Source organism: Lampetra planeri, unplaced genomic scaffold (genome assembly GCF_965212315.1).
Source record: "Lampetra planeri unplaced genomic scaffold, kcLamPlan1.2.h2 scaffold_1594, whole genome shotgun sequence".
Classification (NCBI taxonomy): Eukaryota; Metazoa; Chordata; class Hyperoartia; order Petromyzontiformes; family Petromyzontidae; genus Lampetra; species Lampetra planeri.
Genome location: NW_027614323.1, coordinates 1 through 27,643, shown reverse-complemented (window position 1 = coordinate 27,643; position 27,643 = coordinate 1). Strand labels below are relative to the sequence as shown.

The following is a 27,643-nucleotide window of genomic DNA, read 5'->3' as shown; positions in this document are numbered from 1 at the left end:
GGCGCTCGCCCACACGCAGCCCGCAGGCTTCCTCATCTACGCGGAGGTAGCGCTCACCACCACCACCACCACTACGCTCACCACTACACTCACCACGCTCACCACCACGCTCACCACTACACTCACCACTACGCTCACCACCACCACCACGCTCACCACCACGCTCACCACCACCACACTCACCACCACGCTCACCACCACGCTCACCACCACGCTCACCACCACGCTCACCACGCTCACCACCACGCTCACCACCAACACGCTCACCACCACGCTCACCACCACGCTCACCACCATGCTCACCACCACGCTCACCACCACCACGCTCACCACCACGCTCACCACCACCACGCTCACCACCACGCTCACCACCACCATGCTCACCACCACGCTCACCACCACTACGCTTACCGCCACGCTCACCACCACCACACTCACCACCATCACACTCACTACCACACCCACCACATGGGGGTAGAGACACTGGGGGGGAGACACGGGGGGAGAGACACGGGGGTGGAGACACGGGGGTGGAGACACGGGGGTAGAGACACGGGGGGTAGAGACACGGGGGTAGAGACACGGGGGTAGAGACACGGGGGTAGAGACACGGGGGTAGAGACACGGGGGTAGAGACACGGGGGTAGAGACACGGGGGGTAGAGACACGGGGGTAGAGGGACACGGGGTGACCTCGTCATCATCATCATCGTCGTCGTCATCATCGTCACGTGGTGAGTCCCCCCCCCCCCGTGTGTCGGCTCTGCCCGGTGCGTCTCAGACGCAGGAGGCTGTGGACAAGGCGCGAGCGCTGCTCGAGTTTGTGGAGGAGACGGTGCCGGTCCCTCGCCACCTCGTCGGTGAGGAGCCCCGCGTCACCCTCGTCATCGTCATCATCATCGTCGTCATCATCATCATCGTCGTCATCAACGTCATTGTCGTCGTCGTCGTCGTCATCACTGCCATCGTCATCAACGTCATCATCGTCACCGTCATCGTCATCAACGTCATCGCCATCGTCATCATCACTGTCATCATTATCACTGTCATCATCATCACTGTCATCATCATCGCCGTCATCATCGTCATCAGCGTCATTGTCATTACCGTCATCATTGTCGTCATCACCATTGCCGCCATCATCACCATCATCACCATCATCACCATCATCACCATCATCACCGTCACCATCGTCACCATCATCACCGTCATCACCGTCATCACCGTCATCACCGTCATCACCGTCATCACCGTCATCACCGTCGTCTGTGTACTGTACACGCACACCACCCTGTACGTACTGTACACACACGCCGGATGTGGTGAGTGCGGTGAGTGCGGTGTTGTTGTGTGTGCGGTGAGTGCGGTGTTGTTGTGTGTGCGGTGAGTGCGGTGTTGTTGTGTGTGCGGTGAGTGCGTTGTTGTTGTGTGTGCGGTGAGTGCGTTGTTGTTGTGTGTGCGGTGAGTGCGTTGTTGTTGTGTGTGCGGTGAGTGCGCGGTTAATGCGGTAATGGTTGTGTGTGTGTGTGTGGGGTGTGGTGGTGGTTGTGTGTGTGTGTGGTTGTTGTGTGTTTGTGTGGTGGTTGTGTGTGTGTGTGGTGGTGGCTGTGTGTATGGAGTGGTGGTGGTTGTGTGTGTGTGGTGGTGCCATGGTGATTGTCTGTGTGTGGTGGTGGTGGTTGTGTGTGGTGCGGTGGTGGTGATTGTCTGTGTGTGTGTGTGTGGTGCGATGGTGGTGATTGTCTGTGTGTGTGTGTGTGTGGTGGTGGTGGTGGTTGTGTGTGTGGTGGTTGTCTGTCTGTGTGTGTGGTGCGATGGTGGTGATTGTCTGTGTGTGTGTGTGTGGTGGTGGTGGTTGTGTGTGGTGCGATGGTGATTGTCTGTGTGTGTGTGTGGTGGTTGTCTGTGTGTGTGTGTGGTGCAATGGTGGTGGTTGTCTGTGTGTGTGTGGTGGTGGTGGTTGTGTGTGGTGCGATGGTGATTGTCTGTGTGTGTGTGTGGTGGTTGTCTGTGTGTGTGTGTGGTGCAATGGTGGTGGTTGTCTGTGTGTGGTGGACGCGTCCAGGCAAGGTGATCGGCAAGGGTGGGACGAACATCCAGGAGATGGTGGACAAGTCGGGCGTGGTGCGGGTCCGCGTGGAGGGTGACGGCGAGCGCAGCGGCGGAGTCCACCCCCTCCACGGAGGGGCGACTCAGCCTCGCCAGGTAGCTCACCCCCCCTCCTCCACCCCCCCCCCTCTCCCCCCTCCTCCCCCCCTCCACACACAGACTCACACAGAGACCCACAGACTCACACAGAGACACACAGACTCACACACAGAGACCCACAGACTCACACAGAGACTCACACAGAGACCCACAGACTCACACAGAGACCCACAGACTCACAGAGACCCACAGACTCACACAGAGACCCACAGACTCACACAGAGACCCACAGACTCACACAGAGACCCACAGTCTCACACAGAGACTCACAGACTCACACAGAGACCCACAGACTCACACAGAGACACACAGACTCACACACAGAGACCCACAGACTCACACAGAGACTCACACAGAGACCCACAGACTCACACAGAGACCCACAGACTCACACAGAGACCCACAGACTCACACAGAGACCCACAGACTCACACAGAGACCCACAGACTCACACAGAGACCCACAGTCTCACACAGAGACTCACAGACTCACACAGAGACCCACAGACTCACACAGAGACCCACAGACTCACACAGAGACCCACAGACTCACACAGAGACCCACAGACTCACACAGAGACCCACAGACTCACACAGAGACTCACACAGAGACCCACAGACTCACACAGAGACACACAGACTCACACACAGAGACCCACAGACTCACACAGAGACTCACACAGAGACCCACAGACTCACACAGAGACCCACAGACTCACACAGAGACCCACAGACTCACACAGAGACCCACAGACTCACACAGAGACCCACAGACTCACACAGAGACCCACAGTCTCACACAGAGACTCACAGACTCACACAGAGACCCACAGACTCACACAGAGACCCACAGACTCACACAGAGACCCACAGACTCACACAGAGACCCACAGACTCACACAGAGACCCACAGACTCACACAGAGACTCACACAGAGACCCACAGACTCACACAGAGACCCACAGACTCACACAGAGACCCACAGACTCACACAGAGACCCACAGACTCACACAGAGACCCACAGACTCACACAGAGACCCACAGTCTCACACAGAGACTCACAGACTCACACAGAGACCCACAGACTCACACAGAGACTCACAGACTCACACAGAGACCCACAGACTCACACAGAGACCCACAGACTCACACAGAGACCCACAGTCTCACACAGAGACTCACAGACTCACACAGAGACCCACAGACTCACACAGAGACCCACAGACTCACACAGAGACCCACAGACTCACACAGAGACCCACAGACTCACACAGAGACCCACAGACTCACACAGAGACCCACAGACTCACACAGAGACCCACAGACTCACACAGAGACCCACAGACTCACACAGAGACCCACAGACTCACACAGAGACCCACAGTCTCACACAGAGACTCACAGACTCACACAGAGACCCACAGACTCACACAGAGACTCACAGACTCACACAGAGACCCACAGACTCACACAGAGACCCACAGACTCACACAGAGACCCACAGTCTCACACAGAGACTCACAGACTCACACAGAGACCCACAGACTCACACAGAGACCCACAGACTCACACAGAGACCCACAGACTCACACAGAGACCCACAGACTCACACAGAGACCCACAGACTCACACAGAGACCCACAGACTCACACAGAGACCCACAGACTCACACAGAGACCCACAGACTCACACAGAGACCCACAGACTCACACAGAGACCCACAGTCTCACACAGAGACTCACAGACTCACACAGAGACCCACAGACTCACACAGAGACTCACAGACTCACACAGAGACCCACAGACTCACACAGAGACCCACAGACTCACACAGAGACCCACAGTCTCACACAGAGACTCACAGACTCACACAGAGACCCACAGACTCACACAGAGACCCACAGACTCACACAGAGACCCACAGTCTCACACAGAGACTCACAGACTCACACAGAGACCCACAGACTCACACAGAGACCCACAGACTCACACAGAGACCCACAGACTCACACAGAGACCCACAGACTCACACAGAGACCCACAGACTCACACAGAGACCCACAGACTCACACAGAGACACACAGACTCACACAGAGACCCACAGACTCACACAGAGACCCACAGACTCACACAGAGACCCACAGACTCACACAGAGACCCACAGACTCACACAGAGACCCACAGACTCACCAGAGACTCACACAGAGACCCACAGACTCACACAGAGACCCACAGACTCGCACAGAGACCCACAGACTCACACAGAGACCCACAGACTTACACAGAGACCCACAGACTCACACAGAGACCCACAGACTCACACAGAGACCCACAGACTCACACAGAGACACACAGACTCACACACAGAGACCCACAGACTCACACAGAGACTCACACAGAGACCCACAGACTCACACAGAGACCCACAGACTCACACAGAGACCCACAGACTCACACAGAGACCCACAGACTCACACAGAGACTCACACAGAGACCCACAGACTCACACAGAGACCCACAGACTCGCACAGAGACCCACAGACTCACACAGAGACCCACAGACTTACACAGAGACCCACAGACTCACACAGAGACCCACAGACTCACACAGAGACCCACAGACTCACACAGAGACTCACAGACTCACACAGAGACTCACAAAGACTCACACAGAGACCCACAGACTCACACAGAGACCCACAGACTCACACAGAGACCCACAGACTTACCCAGAGACCCACAGACTCACACAGAGACCCACAGACTCACACAGAGACCCACAGACTCACACAGAGACTCACAGACTCACACAGAGACCCACAGACTCACACAGAGACCCACAGACTCACACAGAGACCCACAGACTCACACAGAGACCCACAGACTCACACAGAGACTCACACAGAGACCCACAGACTCACACAGAGACACACAGACTCACACACAGAGACCCACAGACTCACACAGAGACTCACACAGAGACCCACAGACTCACACAGAGACCCACAGACTCACACAGAGACCCACAGACTCACACAGAGACCCACAGACTCACACAGAGACCCACAGACTCACACAGAGACCCACAGTCTCACACAGAGACTCACAGACTCACACAGAGACCCACAGACTCACACAGAGACCCACAGACTCACACAGAGACCCACAGACTCACACAGAGACCCACAGACTCACACAGAGACCCACAGACTCACACAGAGACTCACACAGAGACCCACAGACTCACACAGAGACCCACAGACTCACACAGAGACCCACAGACTCACACAGAGACCCACAGACTCACACAGAGACCCACAGACTCACACAGAGACCCACAGTCTCACACAGAGACTCACAGACTCACACAGAGACCCACAGACTCACACAGAGACTCACAGACTCACACAGAGACCCACAGACTCACACAGAGACCCACAGACTCACACAGAGACCCACAGTCTCACACAGAGACTCACAGACTCACACAGAGACCCACAGACTCACACAGAGACCCACAGACTCACACAGAGACCCACAGACTCACACAGAGACCCACAGACTCACACAGAGACCCACAGACTCACACAGAGACCCACAGACTCACACAGAGACCCACAGACTCACACAGAGACCCACAGACTCACACAGAGACCCACAGACTCACACAGAGACCCACAGACTCACACAGAGACCCACAGACTCACACAGAGACCCACAGACTCACACAGAGACTCACAGACTCACACAGAGACCCACAGACTCACACAGAGACTCACAGACTCACACAGAGACCCACAGACTCACACAGAGACCCACAGACTCACACAGAGACCCACAGTCTCACACAGAGACTCACAGACTCACACAGAGACCCACAGACTCACACAGAGACCCACAGACTCACACAGAGACCCACAGACTCACACAGAGACCCACAGACTCACACAGAGACCCACAGACTCACACAGAGACCCACAGACTCACACAGAGACCCACAGACTCACACAGAGACCCACAGACTCACACAGAGACCCACAGACTCACACAGAGACCCACAGTCTCACACAGAGACTCACAGACTCACACAGAGACCCACAGACTCACACAGAGACTCACAGACTCACACAGAGACCCACAGACTCACACAGAGACCCACAGACTCACACAGAGACCCACAGTCTCACACAGAGACTCACAGACTCACACAGAGACCCACAGACTCACACAGAGACCCACAGACTCACACAGAGACCCACAGACTCACACAGAGACCCACAGACTCACACAGAGACCCACAGACTCACACAGAGACCCACAGACTCACACAGAGACACACAGACTCACACACAGAGACCCACAGACTCACACAGAGACCCACAGACTCACACAGAGACCCACAGACTCACACAGAGACCCACAGACTCACACAGAGACCCACAGACTCACACAGAGACTCACACAGAGACCCACAGACTCACACAGAGACCCACAGACTCGCACAGAGACCCACAGACTCACACAGAGACCCACAGACTTACACAGAGACCCACAGACTCACACAGAGACCCACAGACTCACACAGAGACCCACAGACTCACACAGAGACACACAGGCTCACACACAGAGACCCACAGACTCACACAGAGACTCACACAGAGACCCACAGACTCACACAGAGACCCACAGACTCACACAGAGACCCACAGACTCACACAGAGACCCACAGACTCACACAGAGACTCACACAGAGACCCACAGACTCACACAGAGACCCACAGACTCGCACAGAGACCCACAGACTCACACAGAGACCCACAGACTTACACAGAGACCCACAGACTCACACAGAGACCCACAGACTCACACAGAGACCCACAGACTCACACAGAGACTCACAGACTCACACAGAGACTCACAAAGACTCACACAGAGACCCACAGACTCACACAGAGACCCACAGACTCACACAGAGACCCACAGACTTACCCAGAGACCCACAGACTCACACAGAGACCCACAGACTCACACAGAGACCCACATACTCACACAGAGACCTCACAGACTCACACAGAGACCCACAGACTCGCACAGAGACCCACAGACTCACACAGAGACCCACAGACTCACACAGAGACCCACAGACTCACACAGAGACCCACAGACTTACACAGAGACCCACAGACTCACACAGAGACCCACAGACTCACACAGAGACCCACAGACTCACACAGAGACTCACAGACTCACACAGAGACCCACAGACTCACACAGAGACCCACAGACTCGCACAGAGACCCACAGACTCACACAGAGACCCACAGACTCACACAGAGACCCACAGACTCACACAGAGACCCACAGACTCACACCGAGACCCACAGACTCACACAGAGACCCACAGACTCACACAGAGACCCACAGACTCACACAGAGACCCACAGACTCACACAGAGACTCACAGACTCACACAGAGACTCACAGACTCACACAGAGACTCACACAGACTCACACAGAGACCCACAGACTCGCACAGAGACCCACAGACTCACACAGAGACCCACAGACTCACACAGAGACCCACATACTCACACAGAGACCCACAGACTCACACAGAGACTCACAGACTCACACAGAGACTCACACAGAGACCCACAGACTCGCACAGAGACCCACAGACTCACACAGAGACACACAGACTCACACACAGAGACCCACAGACTCACACAGAGACTCACACAGAGACCCACAGACTCACACAGAGACCCACAGACTCACACAGAGACCCACAGACTCACACAGAGACCCACAGACTCACACAGAGACCCACAGACTCACACAGAGACCCACAGTCTCACACAGAGACTCACAGACTCACACAGAGACCCACAGACTCACACAGAGACCCACAGACTCACACAGAGACCCACAGACTCACACAGAGACCCACAGACTCACACAGAGACCCACAGACTCACACAGAGACTCACACAGAGACCCACAGACTCACACAGAGACCCACAGACTCACACAGAGACCCACAGACTCACACAGAGACCCACAGACTCACACAGAGACCCACAGACTCACACAGAGACCCACAGTCTCACACAGAGACTCACAGACTCACACAGAGACCCACAGACTCACACAGAGACTCACAGACTCACACAGAGACCCACAGACTCACACAGAGACCCACAGACTCACACAGAGACCCACAGTCTCACACAGAGACTCACAGACTCACACAGAGACCCACAGACTCACACAGAGACCCACAGACTCACACAGAGACCCACAGACTCACACAGAGACCCACAGACTCACACAGAGACCCACAGACTCACACAGAGACCCACAGACTCACACAGAGACCCACAGACTCACACAGAGACCCACAGACTCACACAGAGACCCACAGACTCACACAGAGACCCACAGACTCACACAGAGACCCACAGACTCACACAGAGACTCACAGACTCACACAGAGACCCACAGACTCACACAGAGACTCACAGACTCACACAGAGACCCACAGACTCACACAGAGACCCACAGACTCACACAGAGACCCACAGTCTCACACAGAGACTCACAGACTCACACAGAGACCCACAGACTCACACAGAGACCCACAGACTCACACAGAGACCCACAGACTCACACAGAGACCCACAGACTCACACAGAGACCCACAGACTCACACAGAGACCCACAGACTCACACAGAGACCCACAGACTCACACAGAGACCCACAGACTCACACAGAGACCCACAGACTCACACAGAGACCCACAGTCTCACACAGAGACTCACAGACTCACACAGAGACCCACAGACTCACACAGAGACTCACAGACTCACACAGAGACCCACAGACTCACACAGAGACCCACAGACTCACACAGAGACCCACAGTCTCACACAGAGACTCACAGACTCACACAGAGACCCACAGACTCACACAGAGACCCACAGACTCACACAGAGACCCACAGACTCACACAGAGACCCACAGACTCACACAGAGACCCACAGACTCACACAGAGACCCACAGACTCACACAGAGACACACAGACTCACACACAGAGACCCACAGACTCACACAGAGACCCACAGACTCACACAGAGACCCACAGACTCACACAGAGACCCACAGACTCACACAGAGACCCACAGACTCACACAGAGACTCACACAGAGACCCACAGACTCACACAGAGACCCACAGACTCGCACAGAGACCCACAGACTCACACAGAGACCCACAGACTTACACAGAGACCCACAGACTCACACAGAGACCCACAGACTCACACAGAGACCCACAGACTCACACAGAGACACACAGGCTCACACACAGAGACCCACAGACTCACACAGAGACTCACACAGAGACCCACAGACTCACACAGAGACCCACAGACTCACACAGAGACCCACAGACTCACACAGAGACCCACAGACTCACACAGAGACTCACACAGAGACCCACAGACTCACACAGAGACCCACAGACTCGCACAGAGACCCACAGACTCACACAGAGACCCACAGACTTACACAGAGACCCACAGACTCACACAGAGACCCACAGACTCACACAGAGACCCACAGACTCACACAGAGACTCACAGACTCACACAGAGACTCACAAAGACTCACACAGAGACCCACAGACTCACACAGAGACCCACAGACTCACACAGAGACCCACAGACTTACCCAGAGACCCACAGACTCACACAGAGACCCACAGACTCACACAGAGACCCACATACTCACACAGAGACTCACAGACTCACACAGAGACCCACAGACTCGCACAGAGACCCACAGACTCACACAGAGACCCACAGACTCACACAGAGACCCACAGACTCACACAGAGACCCACAGACTTACACAGAGACCCACAGACTCACACAGAGACCCACAGACTCACACAGAGACCCACAGACTCACACAGAGACTCACAGACTCACACAGAGACCCACAGACTCACACAGAGACCCACAGACTCGCACAGAGACCCACAGACTCACACAGAGACCCACAGACTCACACAGAGACCCACAGACTCACACAGAGACCCACAGACTCACACCGAGACCCACAGACTCACACAGAGACCCACAGACTCACACAGAGACCCACAGACTCACACAGAGACCCACAGACTCACACAGAGACTCACAGACTCACACAGAGACTCACAGACTCACACAGAGACTCACACAGACTCACACAGAGACCCACAGACTCGCACAGAGACCCACAGACTCACACAGAGACCCACAGACTCACACAGAGACCCACATACTCACACAGAGACCCACAGACTCACACAGAGACTCACAGACTCACACAGAGACTCACACAGAGACCCACAGACTCGCACAGAGACCCACAGACTCACACAGAGACTCACAGACTCACACAGAGACCCACAGACTCACACACAGAGACCCACAGACTCGCACAGAGACCCACATACTCACACAGAGACCCACAGACTCACACAGAGACCCACAGACTCACACAGAGACGCACAGACTCGCACAGAGACTCACAGACTCGCACAGAGACTCACACAGACTCACACAGAGACCCACAGACTCACACAGAGACTCACAGACTCACACAGAGACCCACAGACTCGCACAGAGACCCACAGACTCACACACAGAGACCCACAGACTCGCACAGAGACCCACAGACTCACACAGAGACCCACAGACTCACACAGAGACCCACAGACTCACACAGAGACCCACAGACTCACACAGAGACTCACAGACTCACACAGAGACCCACAGACTCACACAGAGACCCACAGACTCACACACAGAAACCCACAGACTCACACAGAGACCCACAGACTCACACAGAGACCCACAGACTCACACAGAGACTCACAGACTCACACAGAGACCCACAGACTCACACAGAGACCCACAGACTCCAACAGAGACTCACAAACTCACACAGAGACCCACAGACTCGCACAGAGACCCACAGACTCACACACAGAGACCCACAGACTCACACAGAGATCCACAGACTCACACAGAGACCCACAGACTCACACAGAGACCCACAGACTCACACAGAGACCCACAGACTCACACAGAGACCCACAGACTCACACAGAGACCCACAGACTCACACAGAGATCCACAGTCTCACACAGAGACCCACAGACTCACACAGAGACTCACAGACTCACACAGAGACCCACAGACTCACACAGAGACCCACAGACTCACACAGAGACCCACAGACTCGCACAGAGACCCACAGACTCACACAGAGACCCACAGACTTACACAGAGACCCACAGACTCACACAGAGACCCACAGACTCACACAGAGACCCACAGACTCACACAGAGACTCACAGACTCACACAGAGACTCACACAGACTCACACAGAGACCCACAGACTCACACAGAGACCCACAGACTCACACAGAGACCCACAGACTTACCCAGAGACCCACAGACTCACACAGAGACCCACAGACTCACACAGAGACCCACAGACTCACACAGAGACTCACAGACTCACACAGAGACCCACAGACTCACACAGAGACCCACAGACTCGCACAGAGACCCACAGACTCACACAGAGACCCACAGACTCACACAGAGACCCACAGACTCACACAGAGACCCACAGACTTACACAGAGACCCACAGACTCACACAGAGACCCACAGACTCACACAGAGACCCACAGACTCACACAGAGACTCACAGACTCACACAGAGACCCACAGACTCACACAGAGACCCACAGACTCGCACAGAGACCCACAGACTCACACAGAGACCCACAGACTCACACAGAGACCCACAGACTCACACAGAGACCCACAGACTCACACAGAGACCCACAGACTCACACAGAGACCCACAGACTTACACAGAGACCCACAGACTCACACAGAGACCCACAGACTCACACAGAGACTCACAGACTCACACAGAGACTCACAGACTCACACAGAGACTCACACAGACTCACACAGAGACCCACAGACTCGCACAGAGACCCACAGACTCACACAGAGACCCACAGACTCACACAGAGACCCACATACTCACACAGAGACCCACAGACTCACACAGAGACTCACAGACTCACACAGAGACTCACACAGAGACCCACAGACTCGCACAGAGACCCACAGACTCACACAGAGACTCACAGACTCACACAGAGACCCACCGACTCACACACAGAGACCCACAGACTCGCACAGAGACCCACATACTCACACAGAGACCCACAGACTCACACAGAGACCCACAGACTCACACAGAGACTCACAGACTCACACAGAGACTCACAGACTCGCACAGAGACTCACACAGACTCACACAGAGACCCACAGACTCACACAGAGACCCACAGACTCACACAGAGACCCACAGACTCACACAGAGACTCACAGACTCACACAGAGACCCACAGACTCGCACAGAGACCCACAGACTCACACACAGAGACCCACAGACTCGCACAGAGACCCACAGACTCACACAGAGACCCACAGACTCACACAGAGACCCACAGACTCACACAGAGACCCACAGACTCACACAGAGACTCACAGACTCACACAGAGACCCACAGACTCACACAGAGACCCACAGACTCACACACAGAAACCCACAGACTCACACAGAGACCCACAGACTCACACAGAGACCCACAGACTCACACAGAGACTCACAGACTCACACAGAGACCCACAGACTCACACAGAGACCCACAGACTCCAACAGAGACTCACAAACTCACACAGAGACCCACAGACTCGCACAGAGACCCACAGACTCACACACAGAGACCCACAGACTCACACAGAGACCCACAGACTCACACAGAGACCCACAGACTCACACAGAGACCCACAGACTCACACAGAGACCCACAGACTCACACAGAGACCCACAGACTCACACAGAGACCCACAGACTCACACAGAGATCCACAGTCTCACACAGAGACCCACAGACTCACACAGAGACTCACAGACTCACACAGAGACCCACAGACTCACACAGAGACTCACAGACTCACACAGAGACCCAAAGACTCACACAGAGACCCACAGACTCACACAGAGACCCACAGACTCGCACATAGACACACAGACTCACACAGAGACCCACAGACTCACACAGAGACCCACAGACTCACACAGAGACCCACAGACTCACACAGAGATCCACAGCCTCACACAGAGACCCACAGACTCACACAGAGACTCACAGACTCACACAGAGACCCACAGACTCACACAGAGACCCACAGACTCACATAGAGACCCACAGACTCGCACATAGACACACAGACTCACACAGAGACCCACAGACTCACACAGAGACCCACAGACTCACACAGAGACCCACAAACTCACACAGAGACCCACAGACTCACACAGAGACACACAGACTCACACAGAGACCCACAGACTCACACAGAGACCCACAGACTCACACAGAGACCCACAGACTCACACAGAGACCCACAGACTCACACAGAGACCCACAGACTCACACAGAGACCCACAGACTCACACAGAGACCCACAGACTCACAGAGACCCACAGACTCACACAGAGACCCACAGACTCACACAGACACCCACAGACTCACACAGAGACCCACAGACTCACACAGAGACCCACAGACTCGCACAGAGACTCACAGACTCACACAGAGACTCACAGACTCGCACAGAGACTCACACAGACTCACACAGAGACCCACAGACTCACACAGAGACCCACAGACTCACACAGAGACCCACAGACTCACACAGAGACTCACAGACTCGCACATAGACTCACAGACTCGCACAGAGACTCACACAGACTCACACAGAGACCCACAGACTCACACAGAGACCCACAGACTCACACAGAGACTCAGACTCACACAGAGACCCACAGACTCGCACAGAGACCCACAGACTCACACACAGAGACCCACAGACTCGCACAGAGACCCACAGACTCACACAGAGACCCACAGACTCACACAGAGACCCACAGACTCACACAGAGACCCACAGACTCACACAGAGACTCACAGACTCACACAGAGACCCACAGACTCACACAGAGACCCACAGACTCACACACAGAAACCCACAGACTCACACAGAGACCCACAGACTCACACAGAGACTCACAGACTCACACATAGACCCACAGACTCACACAGAGACCCACAGACTCCAACAGAGACTCACAGACTCACACAGAGACCCACAGACTCGCACAGAGACCCACAGACTCACACACAGAGACCCACAGACTCACACAGAGACCCACAGACTCACACAAAGACCCACAGACTCACACAGAGACCCACAGACTCACACAGAGACCCACAGACTCACACAGAGATCCACAGTCTCACACAGAGACCCACAGACTCACACAGAGACTCACAGACTCACACAGAGACCCACAGACTCACACAGAGACTCACAGACTCACACAGAGACCCAAAGACTCACACAGAGACCCACAGACTCACACAGAGACCCACAGACTCGCACATAGACACACAGACTCACACAGAGACCCACAGACTCACACAGAGACCCACAGACTCACACAGAGACCCACAGACTCACACAGAGATCCACAGCCTCACACAGAGACCCACAGACTCACACAGAGACTCACAGACTCACACAGAGACCCACAGACTCACACAGAGACCCACAGACTCACATAGAGACCCACAGACTCGCACATAGACACACAGACTCACACAGAGACCCACAGACTCACACAGAGACCCACAGACTCACACAGAGACCCACAAACTCACACAGAGACCCACAGACTCACACAGAGACCCACAGACTCACACAGAGACCCACAGACTCACACAGAGACCCACAGACTCACACAGAGACCCACAAACTCACACATAGACACACAGACTCACACACAGAGACCCACAGACTTACACAGAGACCCACAGACTCACACAGAGACCCACAGACTCACACAGAGACCCACAGACTCACACAGAGACCCACAGACTCACACAGAGACCCACAGACTCACACAGAGACCCACAGACTCAGAGACCCACAGACTCACACAGAGACCCACAGACTCACACAGAGACCCACAGACTCACACAGAGACCCACAGACTCACACAGAGACCCACAGACTCGCACAGAGACTCACAGACTCACACAGAGACTCACAGACTCGCACAGAGACTCACACAGACTCACACAGAGACTCACAGACCCACACAGAGACCCACAGACTCGCACATAGACACACAGACTCACACAGAGACCCACAGACTCACACAGAGACCCACAGACTCACACAGAGACCCACAGACTCACACAGAGACCCACAGACTCACACAGAGACCCACAGACTCACACAGAGACCCACAGACTCACACAGAGACCCACAGATTCACACAGAGACCCACAGACTCACACAGAGACCCACAGACTCACACAGAGACCCACAGACTCACACAGAGACTCACAGACTCGCACAGGGACCCACAGACTCACACAGAGACTCACAGACTCGCACAGAGACCCACAGACTCACACAGAGACCCACAGACTCACACAGAGACTCACAGACTCCCACAGAGACTCACAGACTCACACAGTGACCCACAGACTCGCACATAGACACACAGACTCACACAGAGACCCACAGACTCACACAGAGACTCACAGACTCGCACATAGACACACAGACTCACACAGAGACTCACAGACTCACACAGAGACCCACAGACTCACACAGAGACTCACAGACTCCCACAGAGACTCACAGACTCACACAGAGACCCACAGACTCACACAGAGACCCACAGACTCACACAGAGACCCACAGACTCACACAGAGACCCACAGACTCACACAGAGACCCACAGACTCACACACAGAGACCCACAGACTCACACAGAGACCCACAGACTCACACAGAGACCCACAGACTCACACAGAGACCCACAGACTCACACAGAGACCCACAGACTCACACAGAGACCCACAGACTCACACAGAGACCCACAGACTCACACAGAGACCCACAGACTCACACAGAGACCCACAGACTCACACAGAGACCCACAGACTCACACAGAGACCCACAGTCTCACACAGAGACTCACAGACTCACACAGAGACCCACAGACTCACACAGAGACTCACAGACTCACACAGAGACCCACAGACTCACACAGAGACCCACAGACTCACACAGAGACCCACAGTCTCACACAGAGACTCACAGACTCACACAGAGACCCACAGACTCACACAGAGACCCACAGACTCACACAGAGACCCACAGACTCACACAGAGACCCACAGACTCACACAGAGACCCACAGACTCACACAGAGACCCACAGACTCACACAGAGACCCACAGACTCACACAGAGACCCACAGACTCACACAGAGACCCACAGACTCACACAGAGACCCACAGTCTCACACAGAGACTCACAGACTCACACAGAGACCCACAGACTCACACAGAGACTCACAGACTCACACAGAGACCCACAGACTCACACAGAGACCCACAGACTCACACAGAGACCCACAGTCTCACACAGAGACTCACAGACTCACACAGAGACCCACAGACTCACACAGAGACCCACAGACTCACACAGAGACCCACAGACTCACACAGAGACCCACAGACTCACACAGAGACCCACAGACTCACACAGAGACCCACAGACTCACACAGAGACACACAGACTCACACACAGAGACCCACAGACTCACACAGAGACCCACAGACTCACACAGAGACCCACAGACTCACACAGAGACCCACAGACTCACACAGAGACCCACAGACTCACACAGAGACTCACACAGAGACCCACAGACTCACACAGAGACCCACAGACTCGCACAGAGACCCACAGACTCACACAGAGACCCACAGACTTACACAGAGACCCACAGACTCACACAGAGACCCACAGACTCACACAGAGACCCACAGACTCACACAGAGACACACAGACTCACACACAGAGACCCACAGACTCACACAGAGACTCACACAGAGACCCACAGACTCACACAGAGACCCACAGACTCACACAGAGACCCACAGACTCACACAGAGACCCACAGACTCACACAGAGACTCACACAGAGACCCACAGACTCACACAGAGACCCACAGACTCGCACAGAGACCCACAGACTCACACAGAGACCCACAGACTCACACAGAGACCCACAGACTCACACAGAGACCCACAGACTCACACAGAGACTCACAGACTCACACAGAGACTCACAAAGACTCACACAGAGACCCACAGACTCACACAGAGACCCACAGACTCACACAGAGACCCACAGACTTACCCAGAGACCCACAGACTCACACAGAGACCCACAGACTCACACAGAGACCCACAGACTCACACAGAGACTCACAGACTCACACAGAGACCCACAGACTCACACAGAGACCCACAGACTCGCACAGAGACCCACAGACTCACACAGAGACCCACAGACTCACACAGAGACCCACAGACTCACACAGAGACCCACAGACTTACACAGAGACCCACAGACTCACACAGAGACCCACAGACTCACACAGAGACCCACAGACTCACACAGAGACTCACAGACTCACACAGAGACGCACAGACTCACACAGAGACCCACAGACTCGCACAGAGACCCACAGACTCACACAGAGACCCACAGACTCACACAGAGACCCACAGACTCACACAGAGACCCACAGACTCACACAGAGACCCACAGACTCACACAGAGACCCACAGACTTACACAGAGACCCACAGACTCACACAGAGACCCACAGACTCACACAGAGACTCACAGACTCACACAGAGACTCACAGACTCACACAGAGACTCACACAGACTCACACAGAGACCCACAGACTCGCACAGAGACCCACAGACTCACACAGAGACCCACAGACTCACACAGAGACCCACATACTCACACAGAGACCCACAGACTCACACAGAGACTCACAGACTCACACAGAGACTCACACAGAGACCCACAGACTCGCACAGAGACCCACAGACTCACACAGAGACTCACAGACTCACACAGAGACCCATAGACTCACACACAGAGACCCACAGACTCACACAGAGACCCACATACTCACACAGAGACCCACAGACTCACACAGAGACCCACAGACTCACACAGAGACGCACAGACTCACACAGAGACTCACAGACTCGCACAGAGACTCACACAGACTCACACAGAGACCCACAGACTCACACAGAGACCCACAGACTCACACAGAGACTCACAGACTCACACAGAGACCCACAGACTCGCACAGAGACCCACAGACTCACACACAGAGACCCACAGACTCGCACAGAGACCCACAGACTCACACAGAGACCCACAGACTCACACAGAGACCCACAGACTCACACAGAGACCCACAGACTCACACAGATACTCACAGACTCACACAGAGACCCACAGACTCACACAGAGACCCACAGACTCACACACAGAAACCCACAGACTCACACAGAGACCCACAGACTCACACAGAGACCCACAGACTCACACAGAGACTCACAGACTCACACAGAGACCCACAGACTCACACAGAGACCCACAGACTCCAACAGAGACTCACAAACTCACACAGAGACCCACAGACTCGCACAGAGACCCACAGACTCACACACAGAGACCCACAGACTCACACAGAGACCCACAGACTCACACAGAGACCCACAGACTCACACAGAGACCCACAGACTCACACAGAGACCCACAGACTCACACAGAGACCCACAGACTCACACAGAGACCCACAGACTCACACAGAGATCCACAGTCTCACACAGAGACCCACAGACTCACACAGAGACTCACAGACTCACACAGAGACCCACAGACTCACACAGAGACCCACAGACTCACACAGAGACCCACAGACTCGCACAGAGACCCACAGACTCACACAGAGACCCACAGACTTACACAGAGACCCACAGACTCACACAGAGACCCACAGACTCACACAGAGACCCACAGACTCACACAGAGACTCACAGACTCACACAGAGACTCACACAGACTCACACAGAGACCCACAGACTCACACAGAGACCCACAGACTCACACAGAGACCCACAGACTTACCCAGAGACCCACAGACTCACACAGAGACCCACAGACTCACACAGAGACCCACAGACTCACACAGAGACTCACAGACTCACACAGAGACCCACAGACTCACACAGAGACCCACAGACTCGCACAGAGACCCACAGACTCACACAGAGACCCACAGACTCACACAGAGACCCACAGACTCACACAGAGACCCACAGACTTACACAGAGACCCACAGACTCACACAGAGACCCACAGACTCACACAGAGACCCACAGACTCACACAGAGACTCACAGACTCACACAGAGACCCACAGACTCACACAGAGACCCACAGACTCGCACAGAGACCCACAGACTCACACAGAGACCCACAGACTCACACAGAGACCCACAGACTCACACAGAGACCCACAGACTCACACAGAGACCCACAGACTCACACAGAGACCCACAGACTTACACAGAGACCCACAGACTCACACAGAGACCCACAGACTCACACAGAGACTCACAGACTCACACAGAGACTCACAGACTCACACAGAAACTCACACAGACTCACACAGAGACCCACAGACTCGCACAGAGACCCACAGACTCACACAGAGACCCACAGACTCACACAGAGACCCACATACTCACACAGAGACCCACAGACTCACACAGAGACTCACAGACTCACACAGAGACTCACACAGAGACCCACAGACTCGCACAGAGACCCACAGACTCACACAGAGACTCACAGACTCACACAGAGACCCACAGACTCACACACAGAGACCCACAGACTCGCACAGAGACCCACATACTCACACAGAGACCCACAGACTCACACAGAGATCCACAGACTCACACAGAGACTCACAGACTCACACAGAGACTCACAGACTCGCACAGAGACTCACACAGACTCACACAGAGACCCACAGACTCACACAGAGACCCACAGACTCACACAGAGACCCACAGACTCACACAGAGACTCACAGACTCACACAGAGACCCACAGACTCGCACAGAGACCCACAGACTCACACACAGAGACCCACAGACTCGCACAGAGACCCACAGACTCACACAGAGACCCACAGACTCACACAGAGACCCACAGACTCACACAGAGACCCACAGACTCACACAGAGACTCACAGACTCACACAGAGACCCACAGACTCACACAGAGACCCACAGACTCACACACAGAAACCCACAGACTCACACAGAGACCCACAGACTCACACAGAGACCCACAGACTCACACAGAGACTCACAGACTCACACAGAGACCCACAGACTCACACAGAGACCCACAGACTCCAACAGAGACTCACAAACTCACACAGAGACCCACAGACTCGCACAGAGACCCACAGACTCACACACAGAGACCCACAGACTCACACAGAGACCCACAGACTCACACAGAGACCCACAGACTCACACAGAGACCCACAGACTCACACAGAGACCCACAGACTCACACAGAGACCCACAGACTCACACAGAGACCCACAGACTCACACAGAGATCCACAGTCTCACACAGAGACCCACAGACTCACACAGAGACTCACAGACTCACACAGAGACCCACAGACTCACACAGAGACTCACAGACTCACACAGAGACCCAAAGACTCACACAGAGACCCACAGACTCACACAGAGACCCACAGACTCGCACATAGACACACAGACTCACACAGAGACCCACAGACTCACACAGAGACCCACAGACTCACACAGAGACCCACAGACTCACACAGAGATCCACAGCCTCACACAGAGACCCACAGACTCACACAGAGACTCACAGACTCACACAGAGACCCACAGACTCACACAGAGACCCACAGACTCACATAGAGACCCACAGACTCGCACATAGACACACAGACTCACACAGAGACCCACAGACTCACACAGAGACCCACAGACTCACACAGAGACCCACAAACTCACACAGAGACCCACAGACTCACACAGAGACACACAGACTCACACAGAGACCCACAGACTCACACAGAGACCCACAGACTCACACAGAGACCCACAGACTCACACAGAGACCCACAGACTCACACAGAGACCCACAGACTCACACAGAGACCCACAGACTCACAGAGACCCACAGACTCACACAGAGACCCACAGACTCAAACAGACACCCACAGACTCACACAGAGACCCACAGACTCACACAGAGACCCACAGACTCGCACAGAGACTCACAGACTCACACAGAGACTCACAGACTCGCACAGAGACTCACACAGACTCACACAGAGACCCACAGACTCACACAGAGACCCACAGACTCACACAGAGACCCACAGACTCACACAGAGACTCACAGACTCGCACAGAGACTCACAGACTCGCACAGAGACTCACACAGACTCACACAGAGACCCACAGACTCACACAGAGACCCACAGACTCACACAGAGACTCAGACTCACACAGAGACCCACAGACTCGCACAGAGACCCACAGACTCACACACAGAGACCCACAGACTCGCACAGAGACCCACAGACTCACACAGAGACCCACAGACTCACACAGAGACCCACAGACTCACACAGAGACCCACAGACTCACACAGAGACTCACAGACTCACACAGAGACCCACAGACTCACACAGAGACCCACAGACTCACACACAGAAACCCACAGACTCACACAGAGACCCACAGACTCACACAGAGACTCACAGACTCACACATAGACCCACAGACTCACACAGAGACCCACAGACTCCAACAGAGACTCACAGACTCACACAGAGACCCACAGACTCGCACAGAGACCCACAGACTCACACACAGAGACCCACAGACTCACACAGAGACCCACAGACTCACACAGAGACCCACAGACTCACACAGAGACCCACAGACTCACACAGAGACCCACAGACTCACACAGAGATCCACAGTCTCACACAGAGACCCACAGACTCACACAGAGACTCACAGACTCACACAGAGACCCACAGACTCACACAGAGACTCACAGACTCACACAGAGACCCAAAGACTCACACAGAGACCCACAGACTCACACAGAGACCCACAGACTCGCACATAGACACACAGACTCACACAGAGACCCACAGACTCACACAGAGACCCACAGACTCACACAGAGACCCACAGACTCACACAGAGATCCACAGCCTCACACAGAGACCCACAGACTCACACAGAGACTCACAGACTCACACAGAGACCCACAGACTCACACAGAGACCCACAGACTCACATAGAGACCCACAGACTCGCACATAGACACACAGACTCACACAGAGACCCACAGACTCACACAGAGACCCACAGACTCACACAGAGACCCACAAACTCACACAGAGACCCACAGACTCACACAGAGACCCACAGACTCACACAGAGACCCACAGACTCACACAGAGACCCACAGACTCACACAGAGACCCACAAACTCACACATAGACACACAGACTCACACACAGAGACCCACAGACTTACACAGAGACCCACAGACTCACACAGAGACCCACAGACTCACACAGAGACCCACAGACTCACACAGAGACCCACAGACTCACACAGAGACCCACAGACTCACACAGAGACCCACAGACTCAGAGACCCACAGACTCACACAGAGACCCACAGACTCACACAGAGACCCACAGACTCACACAGAGACCCACAGACTCACACAGAGACCCACAGACTCGCACAGAGACTCACAGACTCACACAGAGACTCACAGACTCGCACAGAGACTCACACAGACTCACACAGAGACTCACAGACCCACACAGAGACCCACAGACTCGCACATAGACACACAGACTCACACAGAGACCCACAGACTCACACAGAGACCCACAGACTCACACAGAGACCCACAGACTCACACAGAGACCCACAGACTCACACAGAGACCCACAGACTCACACAGAGACCCACAGACTCACACAGAGACCCACAGACTCACACAGAGACCCACAGACTCACACAGAGACCCACAGACTCACACAGAGACCCACAGACTCACACAGAGACTCACAGACTCGCACAGAGACCCACAGACTCACACAGAGACTCACAGACTCGCACAGAGACCCACAGACTCACACAGAGACCCACAGACTCACACAGAGACTCACAGACTCCCACAGAGACTCACAGACTCACACAGTGACCCACAGACTCGCACATAGACACACAGACTCACACAGAGACCCACAGACTCACACAGAGACTCACAGACTCGCACATAGACACACAGACTCACACAGAGACTCACAGACTCACACAGAGACCCACAGACTCACACAGAGACTCACAGACTCCCACAGAGACTCACAGACTCACACAGAGACCCACAGACTCACACAGAGACCCACAGACTCACACAGAGACCCACAGACTCACACAGACACCCACAGACTCAGAAACTTCACGTGATTATCTTGAAGTGCACCGAAACTGGCATAAGCCATGTTAGCAGCACTTTGTAGTGAATTGGCAGCTGGTGTGTCTGTGTGTGTGTTTCTGTGTGTCTGTGTGTGTCACTGTGTGTGTGTCTGTGTGTGTGTTTCTGTGTGTCTGTGTGTGTCACTGTGTGTGTGTCTGTGTGTGTGTCTGTGTGTGTCTGTGTGTGTCACTCTGTGTGTGTCTGTGTGTGTCACTGTGTGTGTGTGTCTGTGTGTCACTGTGTGTGTGTCTGTGTGTGTCACTGTGTGTGTGTGTGTGTCTGTGTGTGTGTCTGTGTGTGTCACTGTGTGTGTGTGTCTGTGTGTGTGTCTGTGTGTGTCACTGTGTGTGTGTTTCTGTGTGTGTGTCTGTGTGTGTGTCTGTGTGTGTCACTGTGTGTGTGTCTGTGTGTGTCACTGTGTGTGTGTGTGTGTCTGTGTGTGTGTCTGTGTGTGTCACTGTGTGTGTGTCTGTGTGTGTCACTGTGTGTGTGTGTGTCACTGTGTGTGTGTGTCTGTGTGTGTGTGTGTGTCTGTGTGTGTCACTGTGTGTGTGTCTGTGTGTGTGTCTGTGTGTGTGTCTGTGTGTGTCACTGTGTGTGTTTCTGTGTGTGTGTGTGTGTCTGTGTGTGTGTCTGTGTGTGTCACTGTGTGTGTGTGTCTGTGTGTGTGTCTGTGTGTGTCACTGTGTGTGTGTTTTCTGTGTGTGTGTGTGTGTCTGTGTGTGTGTCTGTGTGTGTCACTGTGTGTGTGTGTCTGTGTGTGTGTCTGTGTGTGTCACTGTGTGTGTTTCTGTGTGTGTGTGTGTGTCTGTGTGTGTGTCTGTGTGTGTCACTGTGTGTGTGTGTCTGTGTGTGTGTCTGTGTGTGTCACTGTGTGTGTGTTTCTGTGTGTGTGTGTGTGTCTGTGTGTGTGTCTGTGTGTGTCACTGTGTGTGTGTGTCTGTGTGTGTGTCTGTGTGTGTCACTGTGTGTGTGTTTCTGTTTGTGTGTGTGTGTCTGTGTGTGTGTCTGTGTGTGTCACTGTGTGTGTGTGTCTGTGTGTGTGTCTGTGTGTGTCACTGTGTGTGTGTTTCTGTGTGTGTGTGTGTGTCTGTGTGTGTGTCTGTGTGTGTCACTGTGTGTGTGTGTCTGTGTGTGTGTCTGTGTGTGTCACTGTGTGTGTGTTTCTGTGTGTGTGTGTCTGTGTATGTGTCTGTGTGTGTCACTGTGTGTGTGTGTCTGTGTGTGTGTCTGTGTGTGTCACTGTGTGTGTGTTTCTGTGTGTGTGTGTGTGTCTGTGTGTGTGTCTGTGTGTGTCACTGTGTGTGTGTCTGTGTGTGTCACTGTGTGTGTGTGTGTGTCTGTGTGTGTGTCTGTGTGTGTCACTGTGTGTGTGTCTGTGTGTGTCACTGTGTGTGTGTGTGTCACTGTGTGTGTGTGTCTGTGTGTGTGTGTGTGTCTGTGTGTGTCACTGTGTGTGTGTCTGTGTGTGTGTCTGTGTGTGTGTTTATGTGTGTGTGTGTGTGTCTGTGTGTGTGTGTTTCTGTGTGTGTCTCTGTGTGTGTGTGTGTGTCTGTGTGTGTCACTGTGTGTGTGTGTGTCTGTGTGTGTCACTGTGTGTGTGTGTCTGTGTGTGTCACTGTGTGTGTGTGTCTGTGTGTGTCACTGTGTGTGTGTGTCTGTGTGTGTGTCTGTGTGTGTGTCACTGTGTGTGTGTGTCTGTGTGTGTGTCTGTGTGTGTGTCTGTGTGTGTCACTGTGTGTGTGTGTCTTTGTGTGTGTCTGTGTGTGTCACTGTGTGTGTGTGTGTGTCTGTGTGTGTGTCTGTGTGTGTGTGTCTGTGTGTGTGTGTCTGTGTGTGTGTCTGTGTGTGTGTCTGTGTGTGTGTCTGTGTGTGTGTGTGTGTGTGTCTGTGTGTGTGTCTGTGTGTGTGTCTGTGTGTGTCACTGTGTGTGTCTGTGTGTGTGTGTCTGTGTGTGTGTGTCTGTGTGTGTGTCTGTGTGTGTGTGTGTCACTGTGTGTGTGTGTCTGTGTGTGTGTGTCTGTGTGTGTGTGTCTGTGTGTGTGTCTGTGTGTGTGTCTGTGTGTGTGTGTGTCTGTGTGTGTGTCTGTGTGTGTGTCTGTGTGTGTCACTGTGTGTGTGTGTCTGTGTGTGTGTCTGTGTGTGTGTCTGTGTGTGTGTGTGTGTGTCACTGTGTGTGTGTGTTTCTGTGTGTGTGTCTGTGTGTGTGTCTGTGTGTGTCACTGTGTGTGTGTGTCTGTGTGTGTGTGTGTCTGTGTGTGTGTCTGTGTGTGTGTGTGTGTCACTGTGTGTGTGTGTGTCTGTGTGTGTGTGTGTCTGTGTGTGTGTGTGTCACTGTGTGTGTTGGGGCACAAGCGTCATGGAGACGTCACCCGCCACTTAGTGGCGAATGGCGGTTGTTGTTGTTGTTGTTGCTTTTATGGGGAGCGGTGGTGCAGCGCTTAGCGCTACCCTGTGCTATGTGCCCTTCGACCCGGGTTCAATTCCCGTCAACACAATTGACGATTATCTGAGCCTCCCCTAGGTCGACTCAGCCTCAAATGAGTACCTGCTGTGTAAACATCGCCATTGGGGAGACAAAGGCGGCCGGGCGTGGTGCTGGCCACCCACCCCCTCGTGCGCCCTTCCAGCCACCAACCTCGGTGCTGGGACTCCCCTAGGTCGGCTCAGCCTCAAATAATGCGGGGAGACAAAGGCGGCCGGGCGTGGTGCTGGCCACCCACTCCCTCGTGTGCCTTTATAGGTGCTCGCTAACAGCACTTGCCCCTACAGCCTGTTAGAGGCTACACGGGGGACCTTTGTCTGTGTCTACCTTCATAGGTGCTGCTGCTACTAACAGCACTTGCCCCGACAGTCTGTTAAGGCTACACGGGGGACCTTTGTCTGTGTGCGCCAGGGCATGGTTCCGTTTGTGTTTGTGGGAACCAAAGAAAGTGTCGCCAACGCTCAAGTCCTCCTCACCTACCACGTCACCTACCTCCAGGTGACTCACCCACCACTCACTCACTCACTCACCTACCACTCACTCACTCACCTACCACTCACTCACTCACCTACCACGTCACCTACCTCCAGGTGACTCACCACTCACTCACTCACCTACCACTCACTCACTCACCTACCACTCACTCACTCACTCACCTACCACTCACTCACCTACCACGTCACCTACCTCCAGGTGACTCACCCACCACTCACTCACTCACTCACTCACCTACCACTCACTCACTCACCTACCACTCACTCACTCACCTACCACGTCACCTACCTCCAGGTGACTCACCACTCACTCACTCACCTACCACTCACTCACTCACCTACCACTCACTCACTCACCTACCACTCACTCACTCACCTACCACTCACTCACTCACCTACCACTCACTCACTCACTCACCTACCACTCACTCACCTACCACTCACTTACTCACCTACCACTCACTCACTCACTCACCTACCACTCACTCACCTACCACTCACTCACCTACCACTCACTCACTCACCTACCACTCACTCACTCACCTACCACTCACACACTCACCTACCACTCACTCACCTACCACTCACTCACCTACCACTCACTCACCTACCACTCACTCACTCACCTACCACTCACTCACTCACCTACCACTCACTCACTCACCTACCACTCACTCACTCACCTACCACTCACTCACTCACTCACCTACCACTCACTCACTCACCTACCACTCACTCACCTACCACTCACTCACTCACCTACCAC

The 27,643-nt window shown here is 54.1% G+C and overlaps 1 protein-coding gene across 1 annotated transcript; it reads left to right on the top strand.

The window, feature by feature from the left end:
* Positions 1-12: 12 nt before the first annotated feature.
* LOC144739607 (RNA-binding protein FXR1-like) lies at positions 13-27,637 on the top strand. Its single transcript, XM_078622527.1, has 4 exons — positions 13-46; positions 781-859; positions 2,065-2,204; positions 26,795-27,637. Exons 3-4 carry the CDS (start codon positions 2,103-2,105, stop codon positions 26,975-26,977), a joined length of 285 nt encoding a protein of 94 aa, XP_078478653.1. The 5' UTR covers positions 13-46; positions 781-859; positions 2,065-2,102; the 3' UTR covers positions 26,978-27,637.
* Positions 27,638-27,643: the final 6 nt, after the last annotated feature.